Genomic DNA, 25,654 nt, shown 5'->3' with positions numbered 1-25,654 from the left:
TTCTCCCATCTCCAAAGAGGAACTCTAGAGTTCTGTCAGAATGAACATCGGGTTTTTGGTCACCTCCCTGTCCAAGGCCCTTCTCCCCCGATTGCTCAGTTTGGCCAGACGGCCAGCTCAAGGAAGAGTCTTGGTGGTTCCAAACTTCTTTCAATTAAGATTGATGGAGGCCACTGTGTTATTAGGGACCTTCAATGCTGCAGACATTTTTTGGTACCTTTCCCCAGATCTGTGCCTTGACACAATCCTGTCTTGGAGCTCTACAGACAATTCCTTCGACCTCATGGCTTGGTTTTTGCTCTGACAAGCACTGTCAACTGTGGGACCTTATATAGACAGGTGTGTGTCTTTCCAAATGTCCAATCAATTGAATTTTCCACAGGTGGACTGCGATCAAGTTGTGGAAACATCTCAAGGATGATCAACAGAAACAGGGATGCACCTGAGCTCAATTTTGAGTCTCATAACAAAGAGTCTGAATACTCATGTAAATAACGTATTTCTGTTCTGTTTTTGATTTGTCATTGTGTGGTATTGTGTGTAGATTGCTGAGGAAAAAAATACATATTCTTATTCTAAAATGGATAACATGTGGAAAAAGTCAAGCGGTCTGTATGCTGTATTCAAGTCAAGGCTCATCCTATATAACTTCTGCTGTACACATTTTTCCTATTCATATACTAGCCATACTGTCTATACACACGATTATATACATATACAGTATATTTATATTCTGAACTTTGACATTGCTCGTTCTGATATTTCAAAGTTTCTTTCTTTACATTTTTGGGGGGGATTTGTGTGTATTGTTAGGTACCCTACTAGATGGCCAGAAGTATGCTCGTTGAACATCTTATTCCAAATTCATGGGCATTAATATCAAGTTGGTCACCCCTTTGCTGCTATAACAGCCTCCAATCTTCTGGGAAGGCTTTCCACTAGATGTTGGAACATTGCTGTGGGGACTTGCTTCCATTCAGCTACAAGAGCATAAGTGAGGTCGGGCACTGATGTTGGGCGATTAGCCCTGGCCCGCAGTCGGCGTTCCAATTCATCCCAAAGGTGTTCGATGGGGTTGAGGTCAGGGCTCTGTGCAGGCCAGTCAAGTTCTTCCACACCGATCTTGACAAGCCATTTCTGTATGGACCTCGCTTTGTGCACGGGGGCATTGTCATGCTGAAACAAGAAAGGGCCTTCCCCAAACTGTTGCCACAAAGTTGGAAGCAGAGAATCATCTAGAATGTAATTGTATGCTGTAGTGTTAAGATTTCCCTTCACTGGAACTAAAGGGCCAAGCCCGAACCAAGAAAAACAGCCGTTTCCACTTCACAATAACAGCACTTACAGTTGACCGGGGCAACTCTAGCAGGGCAGAAATTTGACAAACGGACTTGTTGGATAGGTGATATCATATGACTGTGTCTTGTTGAAAGTCACTGAGCTCTTCAGTAAGGCCATTCTGATGCCAATGTTTGTCTATCGAGATTGCATGGCTGTGTGCTCGATTGTATGCAACTGTCAGCAACAGGTGTGGCTGAATTAGCCGAATCCTCTAACTTGAAGGGGCGTCCACATACCTTCGGTATATACAGTTGAAGTCGGAAGTTTACATACACCTTAGCCAAATACATTTAAACTCAGTTTTTCACAATTCCTGACATTTCATCCAAGTAAAAATTTCCTGTCTTAGGTCAGTTAGGATCACCACTTTATTTTAAGAATGTGAAATGTCAGAATAATAGTAGAGAGAATGATTTAATTCAGCTTTTATTTCTTTCATCACATTCCCAGTGGGTCAGAAGTTTACATACACTCAATTAGCATTTGGTAGCCTTGCCTATAAATTGTTTAATTAACTTGGGTCAAACGTTTTGGGTAGCCTTCCACAAGCTTCCCACAATAAGTTGGGTTAATTTTGGCCCATTCCTCATGACAGAGCTGGTGTAACTGAGTCAGGTTTGTAGGCCTCCTCGGTCGCACATGCTTTTTCAGTTTTGCCCACAAATGTCTATAGGATTGAGGTCAGGGCTTTGTGATGGCCACTCCAATACCTTGACTTTGTTGTCCTTAAGCCATTTTGCCACAACTTTGGAAGTAGGCTTGGGGTCATTGTCCATTTGGACCCATTTTCGACCAAGCTTTAACCTCCTGACTGATGTCTTGAGATGTTGCTTCAATATATCCACATAATTTTCCTACCTCATGATGCCATCTATTTTGTGAAGTGCACCAGTCCCTCCTGCAGCAAAACACCCCCACAACATGATGCTGCCACCTCCATGGTTCACGGTTGGGATGGTGTTCTTTGGCTTTCTCCAAACATAACAAATTTTCATTACGGCCAAACAGTTCTATTTTTGTTTCAGCAGACCAGAGGACATTTCTCCAAAAAGTGCAAACTTTGTCCCCATGTGCATTTGCAAACCATAGTCTGGCTTTTTTATGGCGGTTTTGGAGCAGTGGCTTCTTCCTTGCTGAGTGCCCTTTCAGGTTATGTCGATATAGGACTTGTTTTACTGTGGATATAGATACTATATTACCTGTTTCCTCCAGCATCTTCACAAGGTCCTTTGCTGTTGTTCTGGGATCGATTTGCACTTGTCGCACCAAAGTACTTTCATCTCTAGGAGACAGAACTCATCTCCTTCCTGAGCGGTATGATGGCTGCGTGGTCCCATGGTGTTTATACTTGCGTACTATTGTTTGTACAGATGAACGTGGTACCTTCAGGTATTTGGAAATTGCTCCCAATGATGAACCAGACTTGTGGAGGTCTACAATACACTAAGTTGACTTGTGGAGGTCTTGGCTGATTTATTTTGATTTTCCCATGATGTCAAGCAAAGAGGCAGTGAGTTTGAAGGTAGGCCTTGAAATACATCCACAGGTACACCTCCAATTGACTCAAATGATGTCAATTAACCTATCAGAAGCTTCTAAAGCCATTCAATAATTTTCGTGAATTTTCTAAGCTGTTTAAAGGCACAGTCAACTTAGTGTATGTAAACTTCTGACCCACTGGAATTGTAATACAGTGTTATAAGTGAAATAATCTATCTGTAACAATTGTTGTAAAAATGACTTGTGTCATGCACAAAGAAACCTACTTGCCAAAACTAAAGTTTGTTAACAAGAAATTTGTGGAATGGTTGAAAAATTAGTTTTAATGACTCCAACCTACGTGTATGTAAACTTCTGACTTGACAACTGAATAGTGTATACTGCACTGTTGGAGCTACAAACATAAGCATTTCACTGCACCTGCGATTACATCTGTAAAATATATGTACACGACCAATACAATTTGATTTGTTGTTACTGTCAAGCCAAACATGTTTGGCATGACAGGGAGTCGGCATTTTAGCACAAACAAACTGACACTCACCACATCTATGTCTCATCATCGTTATTATCATTGGAGAATACAGATGTGAACATATTTCAGACTAAACATATTTATCTTTTCTGTAGATTTTGCTCAAATAAAATATGTGGTCCTGCATTGTTTGACAGGGGAGTGTGTGGGAGTGCATGCTGTCTGTGTTCTTGATTGTACTGTATGTATGTGTGAAATGTAGCCAGCTAGGACGCTGCATGCGTGGGTGTAGCTGAGTGGGTGAATCATGCAGCAGAATATCTGCCATTACTAGCTGGTCAGATTGACTGAGAAGAAAAGCAAAAAAACACTGATATTATGCCACATCTGACATCTTCGCTCTTACTTATCAGCTTATGTCAATTTATGTTTGAATAATAGGAAGATTCCGCCATAAATGAATGAGGGACAATAAGCTGTGTAAGTGGCAACGAGAAAGCACAAGAGGAAAGCGTTATTGTGGTTAGATGACACAGGGAAGAATAGAACTCGAGAGTGAGGGAGAGGGGCTGAGGATAATGGATAGATAGAATGGTAGGAGGGAAGTACAAGTAAAAGTTCAAGAGGTGCCGCTTATGTATAACGTTATGTAAATGCTAATGTTCTGGGCAGGCGGGCACTATGCTGTGCTGCTGATGGAGTGTGCTATTTTAAAAGGTGCTTTAGCTGAGCGAGAAAGCGAGAGAGACAGAAGCAATGTGGAATGTGGCTCCAGAACACAGTCGGGGGGATAGAACCTGCAAGAGAGAGAAAGAGAGAGAGTAAAAAGACGGGTTCAGAAAAAGTAGAGCTTTTGAATTTATATTTCTAACGATTGTTGTTGTAACCTTTGAATGTGTAAAAATTGCGGTAGCTTTGTGAATTGTATAAAGGTTGTTGTCTTTGAATCATGTTCGCGTGCAGTAAGAAAGGTAGTCGTGAGTTGTTTGTGGTGGCAATGCAAATACTGTTTGGTTGAAGAGTTAGAAGTGATTTAAATAGTGTTCTGAGTGAGTGAGGTGAGCGTTGCACATTTCAGAATAACAGAGTAGGAGTCGTGGCTTTTGTTATGGCCATCGGACTCTGAGTCATGAGCATAATAAATATTCAATTGAATATTAATATTCTGATATTCTATACTGTGATTTTCATTGGGGACTAGACCTGACCTAGCCTACTACTAATGCCTGGTCCCAAATCAAATCCTAGCACTCTACATAGAGGTTCTGGACTGTGCCTTAATATATTGAAAATGTATATGTTCAATCTTTAAAAATACAATAATTTATTTCACGCATACAGACTTTTAATTCTCGAAATACAAGATCGATAAGTGATCTGTAAAGAATTTAACGAAAATACAAAAATTCACACGGTTCTTGAAAATTCAACATTTATAAAACATTACTGTGCAAAAAGTCTGTATTTGATTTTGCCATTTTACTATAAACCCTTAAATCTCTGGATGTTAAATATTGGGAAAGCTATTTAAAATGTACGTTGATGTTCTGTAATATAATTCTATCTTGACTAGGTTGGGGATTTGAAATACTCTTCAAGTCAAGGAAGTGGCTAAAACAAAAAATATGAATAAGACATAATATCATGTAAGTACTAAATAATTAGTGCTACAGTGCTGAAACATAAAAAATAGATGAACAATTGTAAGCTATGTAAACAAACGGCAACAGAAGTAAACAAACAAAAGTAAACAAAAAACACAACGAACCACAAGCAGACACACACCACAGTTATCTGTACACGTAGGAGTCCATTTATAAAGCTTCTTATTCCTGTGTAAGGTCCTTCTGTTCTTCATGATTCTTGCACAGTCCCAATATGCACCAAAATCATACAGATCAGGGCTACAGGCCTGTGGCAGCAGCCTCCTCTGCCTTCTTGTGTCTGTTGATGTTCTGCTGGCTCCCAATAGTTGGATCTACCCTGATGTACGATGACCTCGGCAGAGCAATGTTGGTGACCTTATGGCGCTCAGCAAAGAGCAGTCTCTCGTTGGCCTTCCATACTTTGAGCACCTTCTGTAAGCGCATGACCACCAGATAGAACATCTCCAGTATGCACATGAAGACGCAGAGTACTGAGGAGACCACCATGAAGATGGTGAAGATCTTCTTCTCCGTGGGCCTGGAGATGTAGCAGTCCACTGTGTTGGGGCAAGGCTCCAGGGCACACTTGGAGAGACGTGGCATGTCATACCCGTGGTAGATATAGTAGAGAATGTAGAGGAAGGCTACATCAAACCCGGCCTTGAAGATCAGGCTGACCAGGTAGGTCCACCACAGGCCTCCACGTTTCTTCCCTGGGTTGGCGTACAGGTGAGAGCCCTGGTGTTGGGCAGTATACTTTGAATCCTTCCCCTCGCGGTACTTGACGTGCGCCACCACCATGAGAGAGGGACAGGTGACGAAAATGAGCTGTAGGGCCCACAGGCGGATGTGTGAGATGGGGAAGATGCTGTCGTAGCAGACGTTGGTGCAGCCGGGCTGCCTGGTATTGCACACAAAGTCCTTGTTCTCGTCTCCCCACACGGGCTGGGCGGCCACCACGAACACCATGACACGAAACACAAATACCATGGACAGCCACACACGGCCGAACACTGTGGAGTACTTGTTGACCCCGCTAAGGAGGCTCTCTAGTGCTGACCAGTTCATCCCTGCGGACTGTCAACACAGGCACCATGAACACAGAGAGAGTCAGAAGTCAGTCACAAGGCAAAATGGTCAAACACAGGGTTACAATCCGTCTATCATCAATTAGATATATAGACTTAACCTGGCCACAAAGACACTGACACAGCCAATCGTCCATCCTTTTCAGTGCTGTAAAATAGACTATGATGGCATTGGTGATGACATTAGCTCTCGCTTGCTACTTTGTGACTCTACCACAAAGCAGTCTAGGAAACAAGGTTACTAAATGAAGAAACCACACCCCATTTACAATACAGGAAGTATATTTAATCTAAAACTCTTGATGAAAAGAAATGAGTGAATTGTATTCTTGACACATCATTTCATCCATCATGAATTGGAAGCCTAAATAAAACTACATCTAAATGGGATATGGTATGTGTATCAGTTTTTGTGTTACATCAAAAATAATTAGTCCATGGAGATTAAACTAATCTACCTTCTGATAGGATTTATCAGCTCTAGATGCTTTTAGCGCTCCGAAGCACAGCAATCAATTTTGCAACTATAGGCCTTAGAGAAATGTAAAATGGAACGCCTACTTTTCCATCATGTCAGTAATGATGTACAACTATTCCACTGTATTGTATGCCTCCAACATCCACTCAGACTATTAACTGTTAGAGACTATTTGACAAGTATTCAGTATTCCAGATCATGATTATATTTGATTGAAAGATTTATTATTACTGAAGTCTTTGCAACAACAGTACTTGCCAGTAAATTGTCATTTAAATGTGTAGAAAGCAAAAGTATGTTCTCTCTTCATTCAAAACACATCACCGGGCTCTAATCAACATTAGTCTAAACAAGCAACATTCACTGAACAGACGGTGTAACAATAGAACAAATGTCCATTTTTTTTACAAAGTGTTCAAGTCAACACTCCGACCATAGTTATTGTAGCATCTTTACTCTTGTAAGACATGTATTAGTCAGTGTAAGTGTTAACGAGTGTTAAACCGTATTACTTTAAATGACACCATTGATTGATGTATTTGATTTTATGTACTGCTAAAGGATGGTATCCTCGAGTGTCCTGAAAGGCATCTGTCAAATAAAATGTATTATTATTGTTAAAGACATGTTTAAGCACCTTGAGTATAGAACACCCAATGTGTAGAGATTATAAACATACTCGGGTGACAGGTATGAAAACAGGAGTGGTTATATTGCACAGAGCGTATACTGTGGTAGGCCTACCTCCAGTTTTCAGAATGTTAAAGTTTATTTACCCCAATTTCCCTAAGATAATATAGTTACGGCATGTGTTTCTTAAAGTAGACCTTACCTGGAATATGAATATGGAAATATTACAGCAGAACAAACACAGCTGGAAGATTCTATCAAGTAGCTAGCTCCCTGCTCCACTTCAGAAATCCTGTCAAACCTGATCAAGGGCTTAGCCTGTTGTCACCTGGAAAACTACAGAGTGCAAACCTGGAAAACTACAGAGTGCAAACAGCCTAGCCTACCTGCCCCAGGTGTGTGAGGAGTGAGTGATGAGGAGTGTATGCTATTGCCAGTGGTATAGTTTTTCTACCTGTTGATCAGAGGGTGTGGGTGTGTGTTTATCTATTCATGAGGAAACCACACAAGACCAGACATGTTGTTACACGCCCACCCAACCGCAATGAGAGAGTATGGCTGTGGGCTGTAGGCTTACTGTAAGAAGTAAGAGGAATAGTAGGATTTCACACCTGTGGTATCCATGTTAATGAAACTGCAATTACTTTATGTAGGCCTAACATATAACACTGAATGAGGACTGAATAACCTCTATGGAAATTAATGCGTCTACTAGGTTTCTTGTCAAGGCAAAATGTTTTCTTTTTAAATGGGTGTCTGTCGTCAGAATTGGGCAAACATTCAATATCATGTTTCATCACCAATGTCTATCAAAACAATGTATTTTCCCCCAAAATCAATTTTACTAAACTGTGGGTCAAGGACTCCCTCTGGTGCTGAGAATATGAATGAAAATGCTCACAGTGTTGTTTTTCCAGCGCAAACATTGACGTCACGTTAGTGACGTGTTATACACCAAGCCCCTAGAAGCTAAAACTGTTTAGCACCGCTGTCAACGAACGGAAACGTTGCTTTTGTCAACCTGTCTTTCACCGAATTGTCATTGCAATACTTTATTCAACAGCTTTTTGTAAGTAACTAGCTAGTTAACTACAAATATATTTACTAGCTAGATTTGCTGCGTTTCTAACGTGTTAGCTTGACTCCCACATACTGTATGTCAAATGCTAGCTTATAGCTAGATAATTATGGTGGTTAAATGCAAGTACTTCTGCAGCAGTTAATTACGTATATCAATATTATTGCATGAACTGTATTGTACTATTTATTATGTTATGTTTGTACAGACGGAGAGACAAAGAGTGGGTATAATTTGTGGAACGTTCCAACAGGAATCTGTTCCAAAAACTTCGTAAATAACAAGGTTGCCAACAAACGCATACAAAGTTGTATAGCGGCCGAATAAGATACCGGGTAGGAAGTGTGCTATTTCAAAGTGTTTCACTCACCACGTTTATTCCGAAAAATGTCTGTCCTCACTCTGGTAGCCTATGGACTGATATTAAGAACAAGCTACGTGGTGGGTTCATGCCTTTTCTGCAGCTAGTTAGCTCGATGAATTGATCGTGACAATGTTACTTGTATGCGTTTGGCAACGTTGTACTTTTACTAAGTTCTTGGAACAGATTCCTGTTGGAACGTAACACAAATTATACCTACCCTAAAGTATTGGTTTTGTGAACTGTAATTAAAGGTCCCAGAAATGTTCCATATGCACAGAAAGCTTTTTTTTTTTTCTCATGTTTTGTGCACACATTCATTTTCATCCCTGTTAGTGAGCATTTCTCTTTTGCACAGATAAACAATCCACCAGGTGTGGCATATCAAGAAACTGATTAAACCACATGATCATTACACAGGTGCGCCTTGTGCTGCGGACAATAAAGGGCCACTCTAAAATGTGCAGTTTGATCACACAACACAATGCCACAGTTGTCCCAATTTTTGACGGAGTGTGTCATTGACATGTTGACTGCAGGAATGTCCACCAGAGCTTTTGCCAGAGAATTGAATGTCCATATGCTGCGTCCAATGTAATTTTAGAGAATTTGTGTAGTACGTCCAACCGGCCTAACAACCGCAGACCACGTGTAACCACGGCATCCGGCTTCTTCACCTGCAGGATCGTCTGAGACCAGCCACCCGGACAGCTGATTTTAATTTTTTTTTATTTCCCCTTTATTTAACCAGGTAAGCTAGTTGAGAACAAGTTCTCATTTGCAACTGCGACCTGGCCAAGATAAAGCATAGCATTTCGACACATACAACAACACAGAGTTACACATGGAATGAACAAAACATACAGTCAATAATAATGTAGGAAAAAAAGTCTATATACAGTGAGTTCAAATAAGGGAGTTAAGGCAATAAACAGGCCATGGTGGCGAAGTAATTACAATATGGCAATTAAACACTGGAATGGTAGATGCAAAAGATGGATGTGCAAGTAGAGATACTGTGGTGCAAAAGGAGCAAAATAAATAAATACAGTATGGGAATGAGGTAGATAGATGGGCTGTATACAGATGGGCTATGAACAGGTGCAGTGATCTGTGAGCTGCTCTGACAGCTGGTTCTTAAAGCTAGTGAGGGAGATGGGAATCTCCAGCTTCAGTGATTTTTGCAGTTCGTTCCAGTCAGTGGCAGCAGAGAACTGGAAGGAAAGGCGACCAAAGGAGGAATTGGCTTTGGGGGTGACCAGTGAGATTTATCTGCTGGAGCGTGTGTTAAGAGTGGGTGCTGCTATGGTGACCAGCGAGCTGAGATAGGGTGAGGCTTTACCTAGCAGAGACTTGTAGATAACCTGTAGCCAGTGGGTTTGGCGACGAGTATGAAGCGAGGGCCAGCCAACGAGAGCGTACAGGTCGCAGTGGTGGGTAGTATATGGGGCTTTGGTGACAAAACGGATGGCACTGTGATAGACTACATCCAGTTTGCTGAGTACAGTGTTGGAGGCTATTTTATAGATGACATCGCCGAAGTCGAGGATCGGTAGGATGGTCAGTTTTACGAGGGTATCTTTGGCAGCATGAGTGAAGGAAGCTTTGTTGCGAAATAGGAAGCCAATTCTAGATTTAATTTTTTGATTGGAGATGCTTAATGTGAGTCTGGAAGGAGAGTTTACAGGCTAGCCAGACACCTAGATATTTGTAGTTATCCACGTATTCTAAGTCAGAGCCGTCCAGAGTAGTGATGCTGGATGGGTGGGCAGGTGCGGGCAATGATCGGTTGAATAGCATGCATTTAGTTTTATTTGCGTTTAAGAGCAGTTGGAGGCCACGGAAGGAGAGTTGTATGGCATTGAAGCTCGTCTGGAGGTTAGTTAACACAGTGTCCAAAGAAGGGCCAGAAGTATACAGAATGGTGTCGTCTGCGTAGAGGTGGATTAGAGAATCACCAGCAGCAAGAGCGACATCATTGATGTATACAGAGAAGAGAGTCGGCCCGAGAATTGAACCCTGTGGCACCCCCATAGAGACTGCCAGAGGTCCGGACAACAGGCCCTCCGATTTGACACACTGAACTCTATTAGATAAGTAGTTGGTGAACCAGACGAGGCAATCATTTGAGAAACCAAGGCTGCGGAGTCTGCCAATAAGAATGTGGTGATTGACAGAGTCGAAAGCCTTGGCCAGGTCGATGAATACAGCTGCACAGTAATGTCTCTTATCGATGGCGGTTATGATATCGTTAAGGACCTTGAGCCTTAACGATGAAACTGGGTTTGCACAATTGAATAATTTCTGCATAAATTGTCAAAAACCATCTCAGTGTAACGGCGTTCGTCTGTTGAAGGAGAAGCGGACCAAAATGCGGCGTGGTGGTTACTCATGTTCTTTAATAATAACTGCACGATACATGAAACAACTATATATATACAAAAACAACAAACGGAACGTGAAAACCTATACAGCCTGTCTGGTGAACAACTACACAGAGACAGGAACAATCACCCACAAAATACACAGTGAAACCCAGGCTACCTAAATATGGTTCCCAATCAGAGACAACGAGAATCACCTGACTCTGATTGAGAACCGCCTCAGGCAGCCAAGCCTATGCTAGATACACCCCTAATCAGCCACAATCCCAATGCCTACAAAAAAAACAATACGACAACACAATAAATCCATGTCACACCCTGGCCTGAACAAATAATTAAAGAAAACACAAAATACTAAGACCAAGGCGTGACACTCAGGGAAGCTCATCTGCGGACTCGTCATCATAACCAGGGTCTTGATCTGACTGCAGTTTGTCATCGTAACCGACTTAAGTGGGAAATATTCTTCTTCGATGGCCACTGGCACGCTGTAGAAGTGTGCTCTTCACGGATTAATTCTGGTTTCAACTGTACCTGGCAAATGGCAGACAGTGTGTATGGTGTTGTGTGGGCGAGCAGGTTTGCTGATGTCAACGTTGTGAACAGAGTGCCCCATGGTGGGGTTATGGTATGGGCAGGCATAACCTACGGACAATGAACACAATTGCATTTTATCTATGGAAATTTGAATGAGCAGAGATACCGTGAAGAGATTCTGAGACCCATTGTCGTGCCATTCTTCCATCACCTCATGTTTCAGCATTATAATTCACGGCACATGTCGCAAGGATCTGTACACAATTCCAGTTCTTTCATGGCCTGCATCCTCACCAGACATGTCAGCCATTGAGCATGTGTGGGATGCTCTGGATCGACGTGTACGACAGCATGTTCCAGTTCCCATCAATATCCAGGAACTTCGCACAGCCATTGAAGTGGGACAACATTCCACAGGCCACAGTTAACCGCCTGATCAACTCTATGCGAAGGAAATGTGTTGTGCTGCATGAGGCAAATGGTGGTCACACCAGATACTGATTGGTTTTCTGATCCATACCCCTACCTCTTTTTTAAGGTGTCTGTGACTAACGGATGCGTATCTGTATTCCCAGTTGTGAAATCTGTAGATTAGGGACAAATTCATTTATATCAATTGACTGATTTCGTTGCATGTTGCGTTTTCTTTTCTTCTTCCGTGTAAATAAATTGTATTGTACCTCTTCTATGAGCTGAATGAAACATTCATGGAATGTACAATATATTATATTCTTACTAGGCTAATCTTGCACAGCATTTTTCCTTAACTGGTCTTTTTTAAGCTATGTTTTAGCCAGGTCAGGAGCCCTTTGTGAGCAGCAGGAGCCCTAGGCTGAGCCACTGTAGAGAGAAGAATCAATGGTGTGCAGAGTTGTCACACCGCCTGGATGAACTCAACGTTACTCAGCATAATATAATAATAATAATAATAATTGGTTTGTTTCACTCATAGATTTTCTCATTGTTTTTTAAATTGTTTTTTTACCATGTAGGCCTATTTTATTGTTGCAAATCAATGTTACATGACACATGTAATACCACGTGACACACGACCTCTGTTGGACTTATATAGCCTTAATTGCTTGTGCTGTATTCTATCTGATTTAGTTCTACAGCTAGTCTATATGTTTTACTTGGGTTCTGTTGCTGCTAAAGCTATGTCTCCCTATGACTGTTATCTTCCTGTGATCAATGTGTTTTCTAGGCTGCACATTTATGGCATTTGTGAGGGTGAGGAACTGTGGAGACTTCTGCCAGGCACAGCACCAGCACCTGGTCATTGTGGACAAGTAAGCTGCCTTTAGCCAAACATATGAAGAAACACCCCACCTGAAGTCGATCAGTGCTCCTGGAGAGAGAGAGAGAGAGAGAGAGAGAGGCGGATATTTCTCCAAGTATATGGCTTCGATTGAGTTAATCCAGCCGTTTAGCAACCACTAAACCATTTCTGAGTGTTTTATTTCCTTTTCATATTCCACTTTTTATTTACTTCCACCTCGTTCTCCATAGCCTATATATTTCAATAACCACCTTTATACCCAATCTATCACAGATTTTGGAGTATTTTTCTCTACTGCTGGACTGTTCACCCTCTCCTGGAAGACTGCCCTCTCCAACTGTCTGTCAAGATGAATCGCCCCGCCCCTGTTGAGTTCACCTATGAGTGTATGAAGTTTCTGATCACCCACAACCCCACCAACTCCCAGCTGGTGAAATTTATAGAGGTACAGTATTAACTCCTATAATACATATCCCCATATGCTTTGTAATCACATGAAGCATTGTGTTATTTGACTTTATAGCATTTTCTTTTGTCAAGCCAGATTGGAATGTACTGAAAAACAGACAGTGTCTTGATTACTAAAATAAAATACTTCATTTAATTTATAATCAGGACCTCAATACTTTTGGTGTGCAGACACTAGTCACTTATGACAAAACCCCTGTGGTGCAGGAAGGCATCACTGTTGTGGTAAGACAACTTTTGTTCTCTTCTGCCATGATATTAACCCATCAGAGACCTTCAGATTTGGTTGGAGCTTCAGGCATTCTGGTTCCAATCGTCCACTGTATCTACATGATATCTAGGTCTATCTTTTTCCTAATGATGGAGGTTGCATGAAAGCGTTAGGCCTATCAATTACGCTACCTAATAAATTCATCCATTAATGGAGCCTAAAACCAACCATATGTTTTCCTCAAACAGGATTGGCCCTTTGACGATGGTTCTCCCCCCACCTGAACATGTCGTTGATGACTGGCTCAACCTCCTCAAGTGTAAATTCCGAGACGAACACGGTTGTTGCATTGCAGTGCATTGTGTGGCTGGGTTGGGTCGGTGAGTTGTCTGCCTACATGTTCAATCTATTTGCCTATTGTATCTTCTTCCTTAGAATGTCTGCTAGCCACCAACACATTGGGACTCAGAGCAAAAGCAGTGTGTACTGAATAGTTTATGAATAATGATCATTTAATTCTCTAATTTGTTGTGTTTTATATTACACATTAGCTTTCCCATCTCTACAGTACACTTGCTATAATTGATATCGTTTCTCTCCAGAGCCCCAGTCCTGGTAGCGTTGGCGTTGATTGAGTGTGGGATGGACTATGAAGATGCTGTTCACTTTATAATCAGTAAATTCTCTCAATTGATCATATTGTGACATTTCAACCATTGTCATCACTACTTTAGATCAAATCTTCTTGCTAGTGTGATTTAAAAATAAAGATGATATAAGTTATGATGAGCTGATTCCAGAATAGTCTTTCAATATGACATTCAAAGTGCCATCAGAAAGCCAAATCATTAAAATACACAATGATTGCCATCAAAATGCCTTCCTTTTTTCTTCTCTCAGAAAGAGATGTGGGGCCTTCAACTCAAAACAACTAATGTACCTGCGAGCTCACAGAACAGGGCTCCGGGCAGCCGAGCGGAAATGGAGGAAAACTCGCCTCCCTGCGGACCTGGCATCCTTTCGCTCCCTCCTCTCTACATTTTCCTCTTCTGTCTCTGCTGCTAAAGCCACTTTCTACCACTCTAAATTCCAAGCTTCTGCCTCTAACCCTAGGAAGCTCTTTGCCACCTTCTCCTCCCTCCTGAATCCTCCTCCCCCTCCCCCTCCTCCCTCTCTGCAGATGACTTCGTCAACCATTTTGAAAAGAAGGTCGACGACATCCGATCCTCGTTTGCTAAGTCAAACGACACCGCTGGTTCTGCTCACACTGCCCTACCCTGTGCTCTGACCTCTTTCTCCCCTCTCTCTCCAGATGAAATCTCGCGTCTTGTTACGGCCGGCCGCCCAACAACCTGCCCGCTTGACCCTATCCCCTCCTCTCTTCTCCAGACCATTTCCGGAGACCTTCTCCCTTACCTCACCTTGCTCATCAACTCATCCCTGACCGCTGGCTACGTCCCTTCCGTCTTCAAGAGAGCGAGAGTTGCACCCCTTCTGAAAAAACCTACACTCGATCCCTCCGATGTCAACAACTACAGACCAGTATCCCTTCTTTCTTTTCTCTCCAAAACTCTTGAACGTGCCGTCCTTGGCCAGCTCTCCCGCTATCTCTCTCAGAATGACCTTCTTGATCCAAATCAGTCAGGTTTCAAGACTAGTCATTCAACTGAGACTGCTCTTCTCTGTATCACGGAGGCGCTCCGCACCGCTAAAGCTAACTCTCTCTCCTCTGCTCTCATCCTTCTAGACCTATCGGCTGCCTTCGATACTGTGAACCATCAGATCCTCCTCTCCACCCTCTCCGAGTTGGGCATCTCCGGCGCGGCCCACGCTTGGATTGTCTCCTACCTGACAGGTCGCTCCTACCAGGTGGCGTGGCGAGAATCTGTCTCCTCACCACGCGCTCTCACCACTGGTGTCCCCCAGGGCTCTGTTCTAGGCCCTCTCCTATTCTCGCTATACACCAAGTCACTTGGCTCTGTCATAACCTCACATGGTCTCTCCTATCATTGCTATGCAGACGACACACAATTAACCTTCTCCTTTCCCCCTTCTGATGACCAGGTGGCGAATCGCATCTCTGCATGTCTGGCAGACATATCAGTGTGGATGACGGATCACCACCTCAAGCTGAACCTCGGCAAGACTGAGCTGCTCTTCCTCCCGGGAAGGACTGCCCGTTCCATGATCTCGCCATCACGGTTGACAACTCCATTGTGTCCTCCTCCCAGAGCGCTAAGAACCTTGGCGTGATCCTGGACAACACCCTGTCGTTCTCAACTAACATCAAGGCGGTGGCCCGTTCCTGTAGGTTCATGCTCTACAACATCCGCAGAGTACGACCTTGCCTCACACAGGAAACGGCGCAGGTCCTAATCCAGGCACTTGTCATCTCCCGTCTGGATTACTGCAACTCGCTGTTGGCTGGGCTCCCTGCCTGTGCCATTAAACCCCTACAACTCATCCAGAACGCCGCAGCCCGTCTGGTGTTCAACCTTCCCAAGTTCTCTCACGTCACCCCGCTCCTCCGCTCTCTCCACTGGCTTCCAGTTGAAGCTCGCATCCGCTACAAGACCATGGTGCTTGCCTACGGAGCTGTGAGGGGAACGGCACCTCAGTACCTCCAGGCTCTGATCAGGCCCTACACCCAAACAAGGGCACTGCGTTCATCCACCTCTGGCCTGCTCGCCTCCCTACCACTGAGGAAGTACAGTTCCCGCTCAGCCCAGTCAAAACTGTTCGCTGCTCTGGCCCCCAATGGTGGAACAAACTCCCTCACGACGCCAGGACAGCGGAGTCAATCACCACCTTCCGGAGACACCTGAAACCCCACCTCTTTAAGGAATACCTAGGATAGGATAAGTAATCCTTCTCACCCCCCTTTAAGATTTAGATGCACTATTGTAAAGTGACTGTTCCACTGGATGTCATAAGGTGAATGCACCAATTTGTAAGTCGCTCTGGATAAGAGCGTCTGCTAAATGACTTAAATGTAATGTAAATGAAAACTACAAACCCAAGATGTGTCTCCGCTTCAAAGATGCTAATGGGCAAAATTGCTGCATCCAGTAAGAAGATAAGCGGTATTGTCAAGATTTACTCAAAAAGGAAACCGATTACTATAAGAACAGTTAGTGGTTATACTCAAAGCAACAAAAAAATACTCAAGAAAACTAGTCTAAATAGTAAAATTGAATTTGATTAAAGTTAACATTCTAAAAAGACCAGCTAGAGATTCAACTCAGTTGTTAGCACTGATATTTTCCTCAACTACTGTAGTTGTGAATCATTGAAGAAACATTTTTAAATTGTTACTAGTTGTTGGTGGTAGGGTCATGTATAAGTTTTGCAAAGGCTAAAATAAGTGTGTTTAATAAGTCTAACAGTTTTTATTGTTATTCAAAATATTATCATGAAGGCATGAGCACAAATCTGCACAAATACTGTATTTACCACATACGTTCTATGAAATTGTGTATTCTATTTTCTGGTAAATATTTCAAAAAGTAAATTATCTCAACATATTTGGGTAACTGCCTGGTAACAAATGGTGCCCAGTCGGGATTATTTGAATGAATCCTGAATCAAATGTAATTTCGGCCTATAGTTATTATCATGATATTACCATTTTACTATGTCATTTCAGAGTAAGTACTGTAACGACCCTTGGTTTATGAGCTTGGTTATTGACTCTGCCATATGAGCATGCTTTTGTGGCATAGTCGATGGTGCGCATGGCTACGGGCTAGAAGGTTGAGGACTTGAGCGCTCTCCCTGCCTGTTTCATTACATTGTAGTAGATCAGCCAACCTGGAAAAAGTGCTTGCTTTTTCTTTTTTGCTTGTCGAAGGCTGTCATCCATGCTAGATCAAACAATGAGGGGATGATACACAAACGTAGGCCTGATGACATGTTACATTTGGATTTTTAAGGCAATTTTCAAGGGTTAAAGGTCAAATCTGGTGAAAAAGGGCATAATGAAAATAGTCATTTTTATTGTACACAGTGAGTCCATGCAACTTATTTGACTTGTTATTTACATTTTTTACTCCTGAACATATTTTGGAATGCCATAACAAAGAGATCTTGTTTTCTCATGGTCTGAGAGTCCTAGGTGCCTTTTGGCCAACTCCAAGTGGGCTGTCATGTGCCTTTTACTGAGTGGCTTCCGTCTGGCCACTCTACCATAAATGCCTGATTGGTGGAGTGCTGCAGAGATGAGAGAAGGACAACCATCTCCACAGAGGAACTCTGGAGCTCTGTCATTATGGGATATTGCTTGTATATTGCTGATCATTAAAAAAAATGTAATCCATTTTAGAGAAGGCTGTAATGTAACAATGTGGAACAAGTTAAGGGGTCTGAATCATTTCTGATGGCACTGTTTATATCATTTCATGGAAGCTTTAAAAATTGTCCATTGCTTTGTTGTTTCTAATGACCTCCTTTGTATCTTAATCTTTTTAAATTATAACTGGCAGTAGCATGTATTCGTTTTGTGAGCGCTGTGAGATATTTAACAGGTTTATTTGCCATTAAGTAGTATACTTTATTTGAGTTTAACCTGTAATTTTTGGTTCTCTTCAAAAGTAAAATATTGTATTCCTGCTTAAGTTTCTTTACCTTGTAAGAGATTGTTGTGGAAATTACCACCAGAGACACCTGAAGTAAATCTTAAAATGAATCATTCTTTTTTAACAGCAATCTGAAGCAGTGTTTTTCAAATATCTATTCGATAATATATCAACTGGGACAGTTGGCTTTTCAGTAGGACCAAGAGGAAAAATGGCTACCTCTGTATTTTACGCAAGAATCACTCTGATTCATCAGGTGACCACTTACGCAATATAGTCGCTTACGCTTATTCTTCAAGATAAATGCGTGAAACTGCGTCAAAATGCTGTAGACACCTTGGGGAATACGTAGAAAAAGGAATCTGGTTGATAGCCCATTCACTGCTCAATAGGGACGCATCGGAACGCAGAGCTTTCAAAACACGAGTCACTTCCAGATTGGATTTTTCTCAGGCTTTCGCCTGCAATATCAGTTTTGTTATACTCACAGACAATATTTTTACAGTTTTGGAAACTTTAGAGTGTTTTCTATCCTAACCTGTCAATTATATGCATATTCTAGCATCTTGTCCTGACAAAATAGCCCGTTTACTCTGGGAACGTTATTTTTCCAAAAATGAAAATACTGCCCCCTATGAACCATGTGTATCTTCAACAGTTCTCTTGCCGTTACTTCCTATACATATAAAATAACACCTCATGCTCAATAACACCTTGTGCTATTACCTGTGGCTCCCGCTTCTCCTCTTAAGGATCAGACCCTTTTTTTCAATTTATGCCTAAAATGACATACCCAAATCGAACTGCCTGTGGCTCAAGACCTGAAACAAGGATATGCATATTCTTGATACTATTGCAAAGGAAACACTTTGAAGTTTGTGGAAATGTGAAATTAATGTAGGCAAATATAACACATTAGATCTGGTAAAAGATAATACAAACAAAAAAAGCGTTTTCTATTTTTTTTTTCATCTTTGAAATGCAAGAGAATGGCCAGACAGTGATGTAGGGTTCTAGGAGTAATATAGATGTTGTCCACAAGATGGCAGCAGTGTGTGTGCAAATTTTCAGTCTGAGTCATTGAAGAATTACATCACTACACAATATTTTGTATCAAGTCTGCCAGGAGTTTGCCCAAATGTGCCGAATTGGTCAATTTATACATTTTCAAGTACATAGGTGTAGAGAACATACAAAAATGTAATGGCACTAAAACATTAAAGGTTACACACTCCCAGAAATTCCATACATGATGGATCATTAGCTTCCTTACAGAAAATACATTAACCTTCACACATCTAGATGGCCGGGCGGGGTGGGGGTGGAGCCAGAGACAGCAGTGGGATCAAACTGTAGAACCCAGTTCCCACATTTGAATATAAACATGGGTTTTATCAAACAAAACTACAATACATTTTTATCTCTGGGACCCTCAAGATGACAAATCAGAGCACGATTACTGAATGTAAAGTACATTATTTACCTTCAGAAGTGAATGTATCAAACCAGTTGCTGTGATAAGTGTTTTGTTGTTGTGCACTATCCTCAAACAATAGCATGGTGTTTGTTTGCTGTAATAGCTACTGTAAATTGGACACTGCAGTTAGAATAACAATAATTTAAGTTTTCTGCCCATATAAGACATGTCTATGTCCCGAAAAGTTCTAGTCACATTATCACATACTGAGCTACAACTGTCCCGGTTTAAGGACACTGATCCAGTAGAGGATAAAGAACTGTACACCTTTGATTGTAATTCCACACCAAGGCTGACTAAGACCTTTTTAAAATAATGAAGATCTTCTCTTTTTCTTAACAGAAGAAGCCGTGTTGCTGGGAGCACAAATATCTCTTAATGAAATTTAAAGGGCATTGGATAGCATAAATAAAGTCAAATCACCTGGATGGGACTGTTTTCCTCCTGAGGTCTATTTGACATTTTTGAATCAACTATGATTCCATGGATGATATTTTACTATATCTCGACAATGTATCTCAATTGCTCCAAAACGCATTGAAGATCATAGGTAAATTCAGCTTCATCTCAAGTTATAAAATGTATTTAATCAAATCAGCCCTATTTCCTCTCATGACCCCGATGTAGGACTCCGTCTCTATTTATGGAATTCCAATTGTTTCCCATTTGAAATATTTGAGAGTAGATATACACTACATGGCCAAAAGTATGTGAACACCTGCTCGTCGAACATCTCATTCCAAAATCATGGACATTAATATGGAGTTGGACCCGGTTTGCTGCTATATCAGCCTCCGCTGGGAAGGCTTTCCACTAGAACATTGCTGTGGGGACTTGCTTCCATTCAGCCACAAGAGCATTAGGGAGGTCGGGCACATTACTGTATGGACCGCGCTTTGTGCACAGGGGTATTGTTATGCTGAAACAGGAAAGGGCCTTCTCCAAACTGTTGCCACATAGTTGGAACCACAGAATTGTATAGAATGTCATTGTATGCTGTTGAGTTTAGATTTCCCTTCACTGGAACTAAGGGGCCTAGTCCAAACCATGAAAAACAGCCCCAGACCATTATTCCTCCAACAAACTTTACAGTTGGCACTACGCATTCGGGCAGGTTGCATTCTCCTGGCATCCGCCACACCCAGATTTGTCTGTCAGGCTGCTAGATGATGTAGTGTGATTCATCACTCCAGCGAATGCGTTTCTACTGCTCTAGCGTCCACTGGCAGCGAACTTTACACCATTCCAGCCGACACTTGGCATTGCGCATGGTGATCTTAGTCTTGTGTGCGGCTGCTCGGCCATGGAAACCCATTTCATGAAGCTCCCAACAAACAGTTATTGTACAGATGTTGCTTCCAGAGGCAGTTTAGAACTCGGTAGTGATTGTTGCAACCGAGGACAGACAACTTTTACGCGCTTCAGCACTCGACGGTCCCGTTCTGTGAGCTTGTGTGGCCTACTACTCCGCAGCTGAGCCGTTGTTGCCGTTGTTACTCCTAGGCATTTCCACTTCACAATAACAGTACTTTCAGTTGACTGTGGCAGCTCGAGCAGGGCAGAAATGTGATGAACTGAACTATTGGAAAGGTGACATCCTATTACGGTGTCACATTGAAAGTCATTTAGCTCTTCAGTAAGGCCATTCTAGAGCCAATGTGTGTTTATGGATATTCCATGGCTCGATTGTGTGCTTGATTTAATACACCTGTCAACAACTGGGTTGGCTGAAATAGCCGAACCAACTAATTTGAAGGGATGTCCACATACTTTTGTACATACAGTGTGTTCGGAAAGTATTCAGACCCTGTGATTATTTCCACATTTTGTTATGTTAAAGCCTTATTCTAAAATTTATTAAATCGTTTTTTCCCCCTCATCAATCTATATACAATACCCCATAATGACAAAGTAAAACCAGGATTTTTGAAAAATGTGCTAATTTATTTAAAAATAAAAAACAGAAATATCATATTTACATAAGCATTTGGCAGCTATTACAGCCAAGAGTATTCTTGGGTATGACGCTACAAGCTTGGCACACCTGTATTTGGGGAGTTTCTCCCATTCTTCTCTGCAGGTCCTCTCAAGCTCTGTCAGGTTGGATGGGGAGCTTTGCTGCACTGACATTTTCAGGGCTCTCCAGAGATGTTAGATCGGGTTCAAGTCCGGGCTCTGGCTGGGCCCCTCAAGGACATTCAGCCACTTGTCCCGAAGCCGTTTCTGCGTTGTCTTGGCTGTGTACTTAGGGTCGTTGTCCTTTTGGAAGGTGAACATTCACCCCAGTTTGAGGCCCTGAGCGGTCTGGAGCAGGTTTTCATCAAGGATCTCTACTTTTCTCCATTCATCTTTCCTTCGATTCTGACTAGTCTCCCAGTCTCTGCCTCCTGAAAAACATACCCACAGCATGATGTTGCCAACACCGTGCTTCTCCATAGGTTTCCTCCAGATGTGATGCTTGGCATTCAGGCCAAAGAGTTCAATTTTGGTTTCATCAGACCAGAGAATCTTGTTTCTCATGATCTGAGAGTCTTTAGATGCCGTTTGGCAAACTCCAAGCGGGCTGTCATGTGCCTTTTACTGAAGAGTGTCTTCCGTCTGGCCACTGTACCATAAAGGCCTGATTGGTGGAGTGCTGCAGAGATGGTTGTCCTTCTGAAAGGTTCTCCCATCACCACAGAGGAGCTCTGTCAGAGTGACCATCGCATTCTTGGTCACCTCCCAGACCAAGGCCCTTCTCTTCCGATTGCTCAGTTTGGCCAGGCGACCAGCTCTAGGAAGAGTATTGGTGGTTCCAAACTTCTTCCATTTTAGAATGATGGAGGCCACTGTGCTCTTGGGGACCTTCAATGCTGCAAAAATGTTTTGGTACCCTTCCCAGATCTGTGCCTCGACACAATCCTGTCTCAGAGCTCTACGGACAATTCCTTCGACCTAATGGCTTGGTTTTTGCTCTAACATGCATTATCAACAGTGGGACCTTAAATAGATAGGTGTGTTTCTTTCCAAATCCAATCAAGTTGTAGAAACATCTCAAGGATGATCAATGAAAACAGAATGCACCTGAGCTCAATTTTGAGTGTCATAGCGAAGGGTCTGAATAATTATGTAAATAAGGTATTTCTGTTTTAAATGTTGTATAAATTAGAAAACATTTCTAAAAACCTGTTTTTGCTTAGCCATTCTGGGGTATGGTGTGTAGATTGATGAGGATTTTGTTTTATTTAAAATGTGGAATAAGTCAAGGGTCTGAATACTTTCCAAAGATAAAACCATTGGCAGAAACTTTAACAGAATGCTCACATCAATTAAATCCGACCTCAGTGGATGGACTAATATCCCAGTTGCTTTAACCGACAGAATATCTATTGTCAAAATGAATATATTGCCCTTTTGGCAATTGGGATAAAATTTATTTTATGCGGCTTAAAAATGTATATGCCAAGGTAAGCGATCCCTGATACAATTAACAAACTTACAAAGAGGGAAATATGTAGGAGGACTATTTGTATCAAACTTTAAATTGTATTTTCAGGCACTAGCATTTCGCCCCATCCTAAATTGGTTTAGACATGATTCTTCCGCCCCCTGGCTGAGAACAGAGATATATGGTGTCTCCAATTGCCCTGGAAGAGGTGGTCTTCACTGAGATGTCCCTTAAACAATAATAACTACACTTTCGTCCTATTACTGCTCACACAATTTCTATTTTGGCGCAAAATTGAAAAACAATGTAATTGGAAATCATAGCATGCCCATACTCCATTATTTCACAATAATGCCTTGCGATCTGGAGGGAGGCCATTTGCATCCTCCCAATTGTACAAATGTGGAATCCGTACCCTTACCTTACCCATACCTTATCATGGACAGTAATGGTGTAAGAACATTCCAAGATTTGAAAGACACATGCACATTACCAGGCAACTCCTTTTTTCTATATTTCAAACTTAGGTCAGCTATGCTGGCCTATCGAGTCCCTTGGGAAACCTAACTACCAAACCATCTAATGATGGGATTTATAACTAAAGTATCTGGGCTCCCAAAAAGGCTGATCTCTATAATATATAAACAACTTTTGAAAAGCTCATATTCTGACCAAAAGTATGGTCCACAGATCTAAGTGAATCTGAACAACCCTATAACTGGACCAGAATATCGAAAAAATATGACCTTGGCATCCCGTAATCCGAACCATCAACTCACAGCTCCCAACTGTTCACTGCATCTACTATGTTACTTAACAATGACAGTTTATTGAATCCTATAAATTGTTTCCCCTTCCCTGCAACTAACTATAGATAAAGGGCTAACTACACATATTTGTTTAGGCTGCTTCATTTAGACACATCCTTGCAAGCAACTCATTTCACAGTATGGACACAAGATGACACTGAAGTTCCATTTAAATCTGCATCATCCTTGTTTTGACACTGCTCTCATGCAGATAAACTTGGTTTAGAGTTAAAACAACTGAACTAAATGACAAATACTCTGGTAGCCTATTTTATGAGGTTAATCAGTATATATGTTTTTGCATCCACCTCAAAATAGTACAATGTTATCATTCCTCTCCTCTCTGTGTAAGCATGCCTGTCACTGACGTTTATCCCCTGCTGATGGAGAGTGGGTTGCATTATCTTGTGCATTTAAAACAGTTAGTTCTGTTGTATTTAGATTTTCTTTGTCACATCAACGAGGACTAGAGCACTGGCTGATAATAACTAGGCAAGAAAGTATTAAATAGTTGTTAATTAGCTAAAATACTAAAGTTGTCTGTGATTACATTCGAACACACAATATTTTTAGCAAAGTAGCTAAAAAGAAAAGTAGCTAAAAAGTAAAAAGTAGTAAGTAGTTGCTAATTAGCTCAAATACTGAAATTGTCCATGATCAGAATCAAACAATCAACCTTTGGGTTGCTAGATGTTCATGTTATACTCCTACCGAACCACCACCCTTTCGTTTTTGCGTTAAGTAACCTTCCATGTTATGTAACCACACTAAGCGTAACATATACTAATGTCAGTGTCTCGGATTTACATTTACTATGTTACGTCTAGTCTATGAGACCAGTCTGGGTTTGAAAGTCAAACTAACGTTGTTGTGGTTTGACATGTTCGTTTTTTTCCTTGATATGAAGTCTACGTTAGAGAGTTTGGGTAATTTTTGTAATTGGCTACTATCTCACGTATAACCAAGATCAGAACAATAATCTTTGTTAATTTTTTGCGGGGCGGATTTGGTCTGTCCCAGTCCGCGTCCTGTCCTTGGATTATCCTACATATTAGAGCACGCGGGAGGGCAGTCGAACCGTGTTAAAGCAATCGGAGAATTATCTGTGGCGTGCACTCACTCGTTCAATCACTATCATTACAGTGTAACGCTTAGCAGCAAATTCCCTGAAACAACATGCCACCCAACTAGGCTGTGTGATGTTCTGTGACTATTGCGTGCAGTGACACACGTCGCCTTCAGCGTCTGTGTCTGTGTGCGTCTCTGTGGGATCCAGCATCGTTGCTTTAGGACCATTACACCTGATTCTGGAGCGGGACGCAGATTCTACCGATCGGTTATTCGGACCGGCCTGGCAGGCAACATAGGCTAGGGGAGGCAAAGGAGGCAGACAGAGGAGTGTGTTACTCCAAGAGATTGGCTGGAATAAACATATTTATTGTTTCACTGCAGTCATGATGCCGGTAAGTAAAAGTAATCCGATACGAATAGAAGATAATATATCTTTTTTTTAATGTTACATTTTTTTTTTACTTTGAGAGGTCTTGGAAATAGATTGTGGATTGAATTAATACATGCCTGTGGAATGAATAGCTTGGAACAAATGAGCTCTAATAAAAAATATATATAATTATTTTAGGCTACATATGGATTGTGAGCCTGCAAATTTGAGTGGTGGATGACCTACAGTACTCCCATCAATTACAATGTACTTTTTTTTGTCCTTTCATCCACCTTTTGTGTTTGAGTGGTGTGTGTTTGTGTGAGAGTGAGCAAGTGGTGAATGAGACAAATCACTGCAATATCAGTTTTTTACTATGATTAAACATCACTTTATAGACCACTGATCTATGCATTTGCTCAACTCTCTGCCTGCCTATACAACTACACA

The 25,654-nt window shown here is 41.7% G+C and overlaps 2 protein-coding genes and 1 pseudogene across 4 annotated transcripts in view; 2 read left to right on the top strand and 1 right to left on the bottom strand.

Annotated features, from left to right (window-relative positions):
- Nucleotides 1-3,146: 3,146 nt before the first annotated feature.
- LOC118362707 (gap junction beta-3 protein-like) lies at nucleotides 3,147-8,972 on the bottom strand. Of its 3 annotated transcripts, none has more exons than XM_035743264.2 (2): nucleotides 8,607-8,972; nucleotides 3,147-6,039 (listed from the first exon to the last, which is right to left on the bottom strand). In XM_035743264.2, exon 2 carries the CDS (start codon nucleotides 6,028-6,030, stop codon nucleotides 5,221-5,223), a length of 810 nt encoding a protein of 269 aa, XP_035599157.1. In that variant the 5' UTR covers nucleotides 6,031-6,039; nucleotides 8,607-8,972; the 3' UTR covers nucleotides 3,147-5,220. The 3 variants fall into 3 exon arrangements, with proteins under 3 accessions (XP_035599157.1, XP_035599158.1, XP_035599156.1); XM_035743265.2 differs by lacking the exon at nucleotides 8,607-8,972 and adding an exon at nucleotides 7,545-7,604; XM_035743263.2 differs by lacking the exon at nucleotides 8,607-8,972 and adding an exon at nucleotides 7,361-7,538.
- LOC118362706 (protein tyrosine phosphatase type IVA 2-like) lies at nucleotides 8,051-14,607 on the top strand (annotated as a pseudogene).
- A 10,023-nt stretch (nucleotides 14,608-24,630) lies between these two features.
- Nucleotides 24,631-25,654, top strand: part of LOC118362705 (apoptosis-stimulating of p53 protein 1-like) — a 45,787-nt gene continuing 44,763 nt past the window's right edge. Inside the window, exon 1 of the mRNA XM_052486423.1 lies at nucleotides 24,631-25,226. Within this exon, the coding sequence (XP_052342383.1) occupies nucleotides 25,218-25,226 (9 nt within the window). The 5' untranslated portion in view covers nucleotides 24,631-25,217. The remainder of the gene's footprint in view (nucleotides 25,227-25,654) is intronic.

Source organism: Oncorhynchus keta, chromosome 29 (assembly GCF_023373465.1).
Source record: "Oncorhynchus keta strain PuntledgeMale-10-30-2019 chromosome 29, Oket_V2, whole genome shotgun sequence".
NCBI lineage: Eukaryota > Metazoa > Chordata > Actinopteri > Salmoniformes > Salmonidae > Oncorhynchus > Oncorhynchus keta.
The sequence above is the reverse complement of the archived record's forward strand: the minus strand, read 5'-3'. Positions and strand labels throughout refer to the sequence as shown.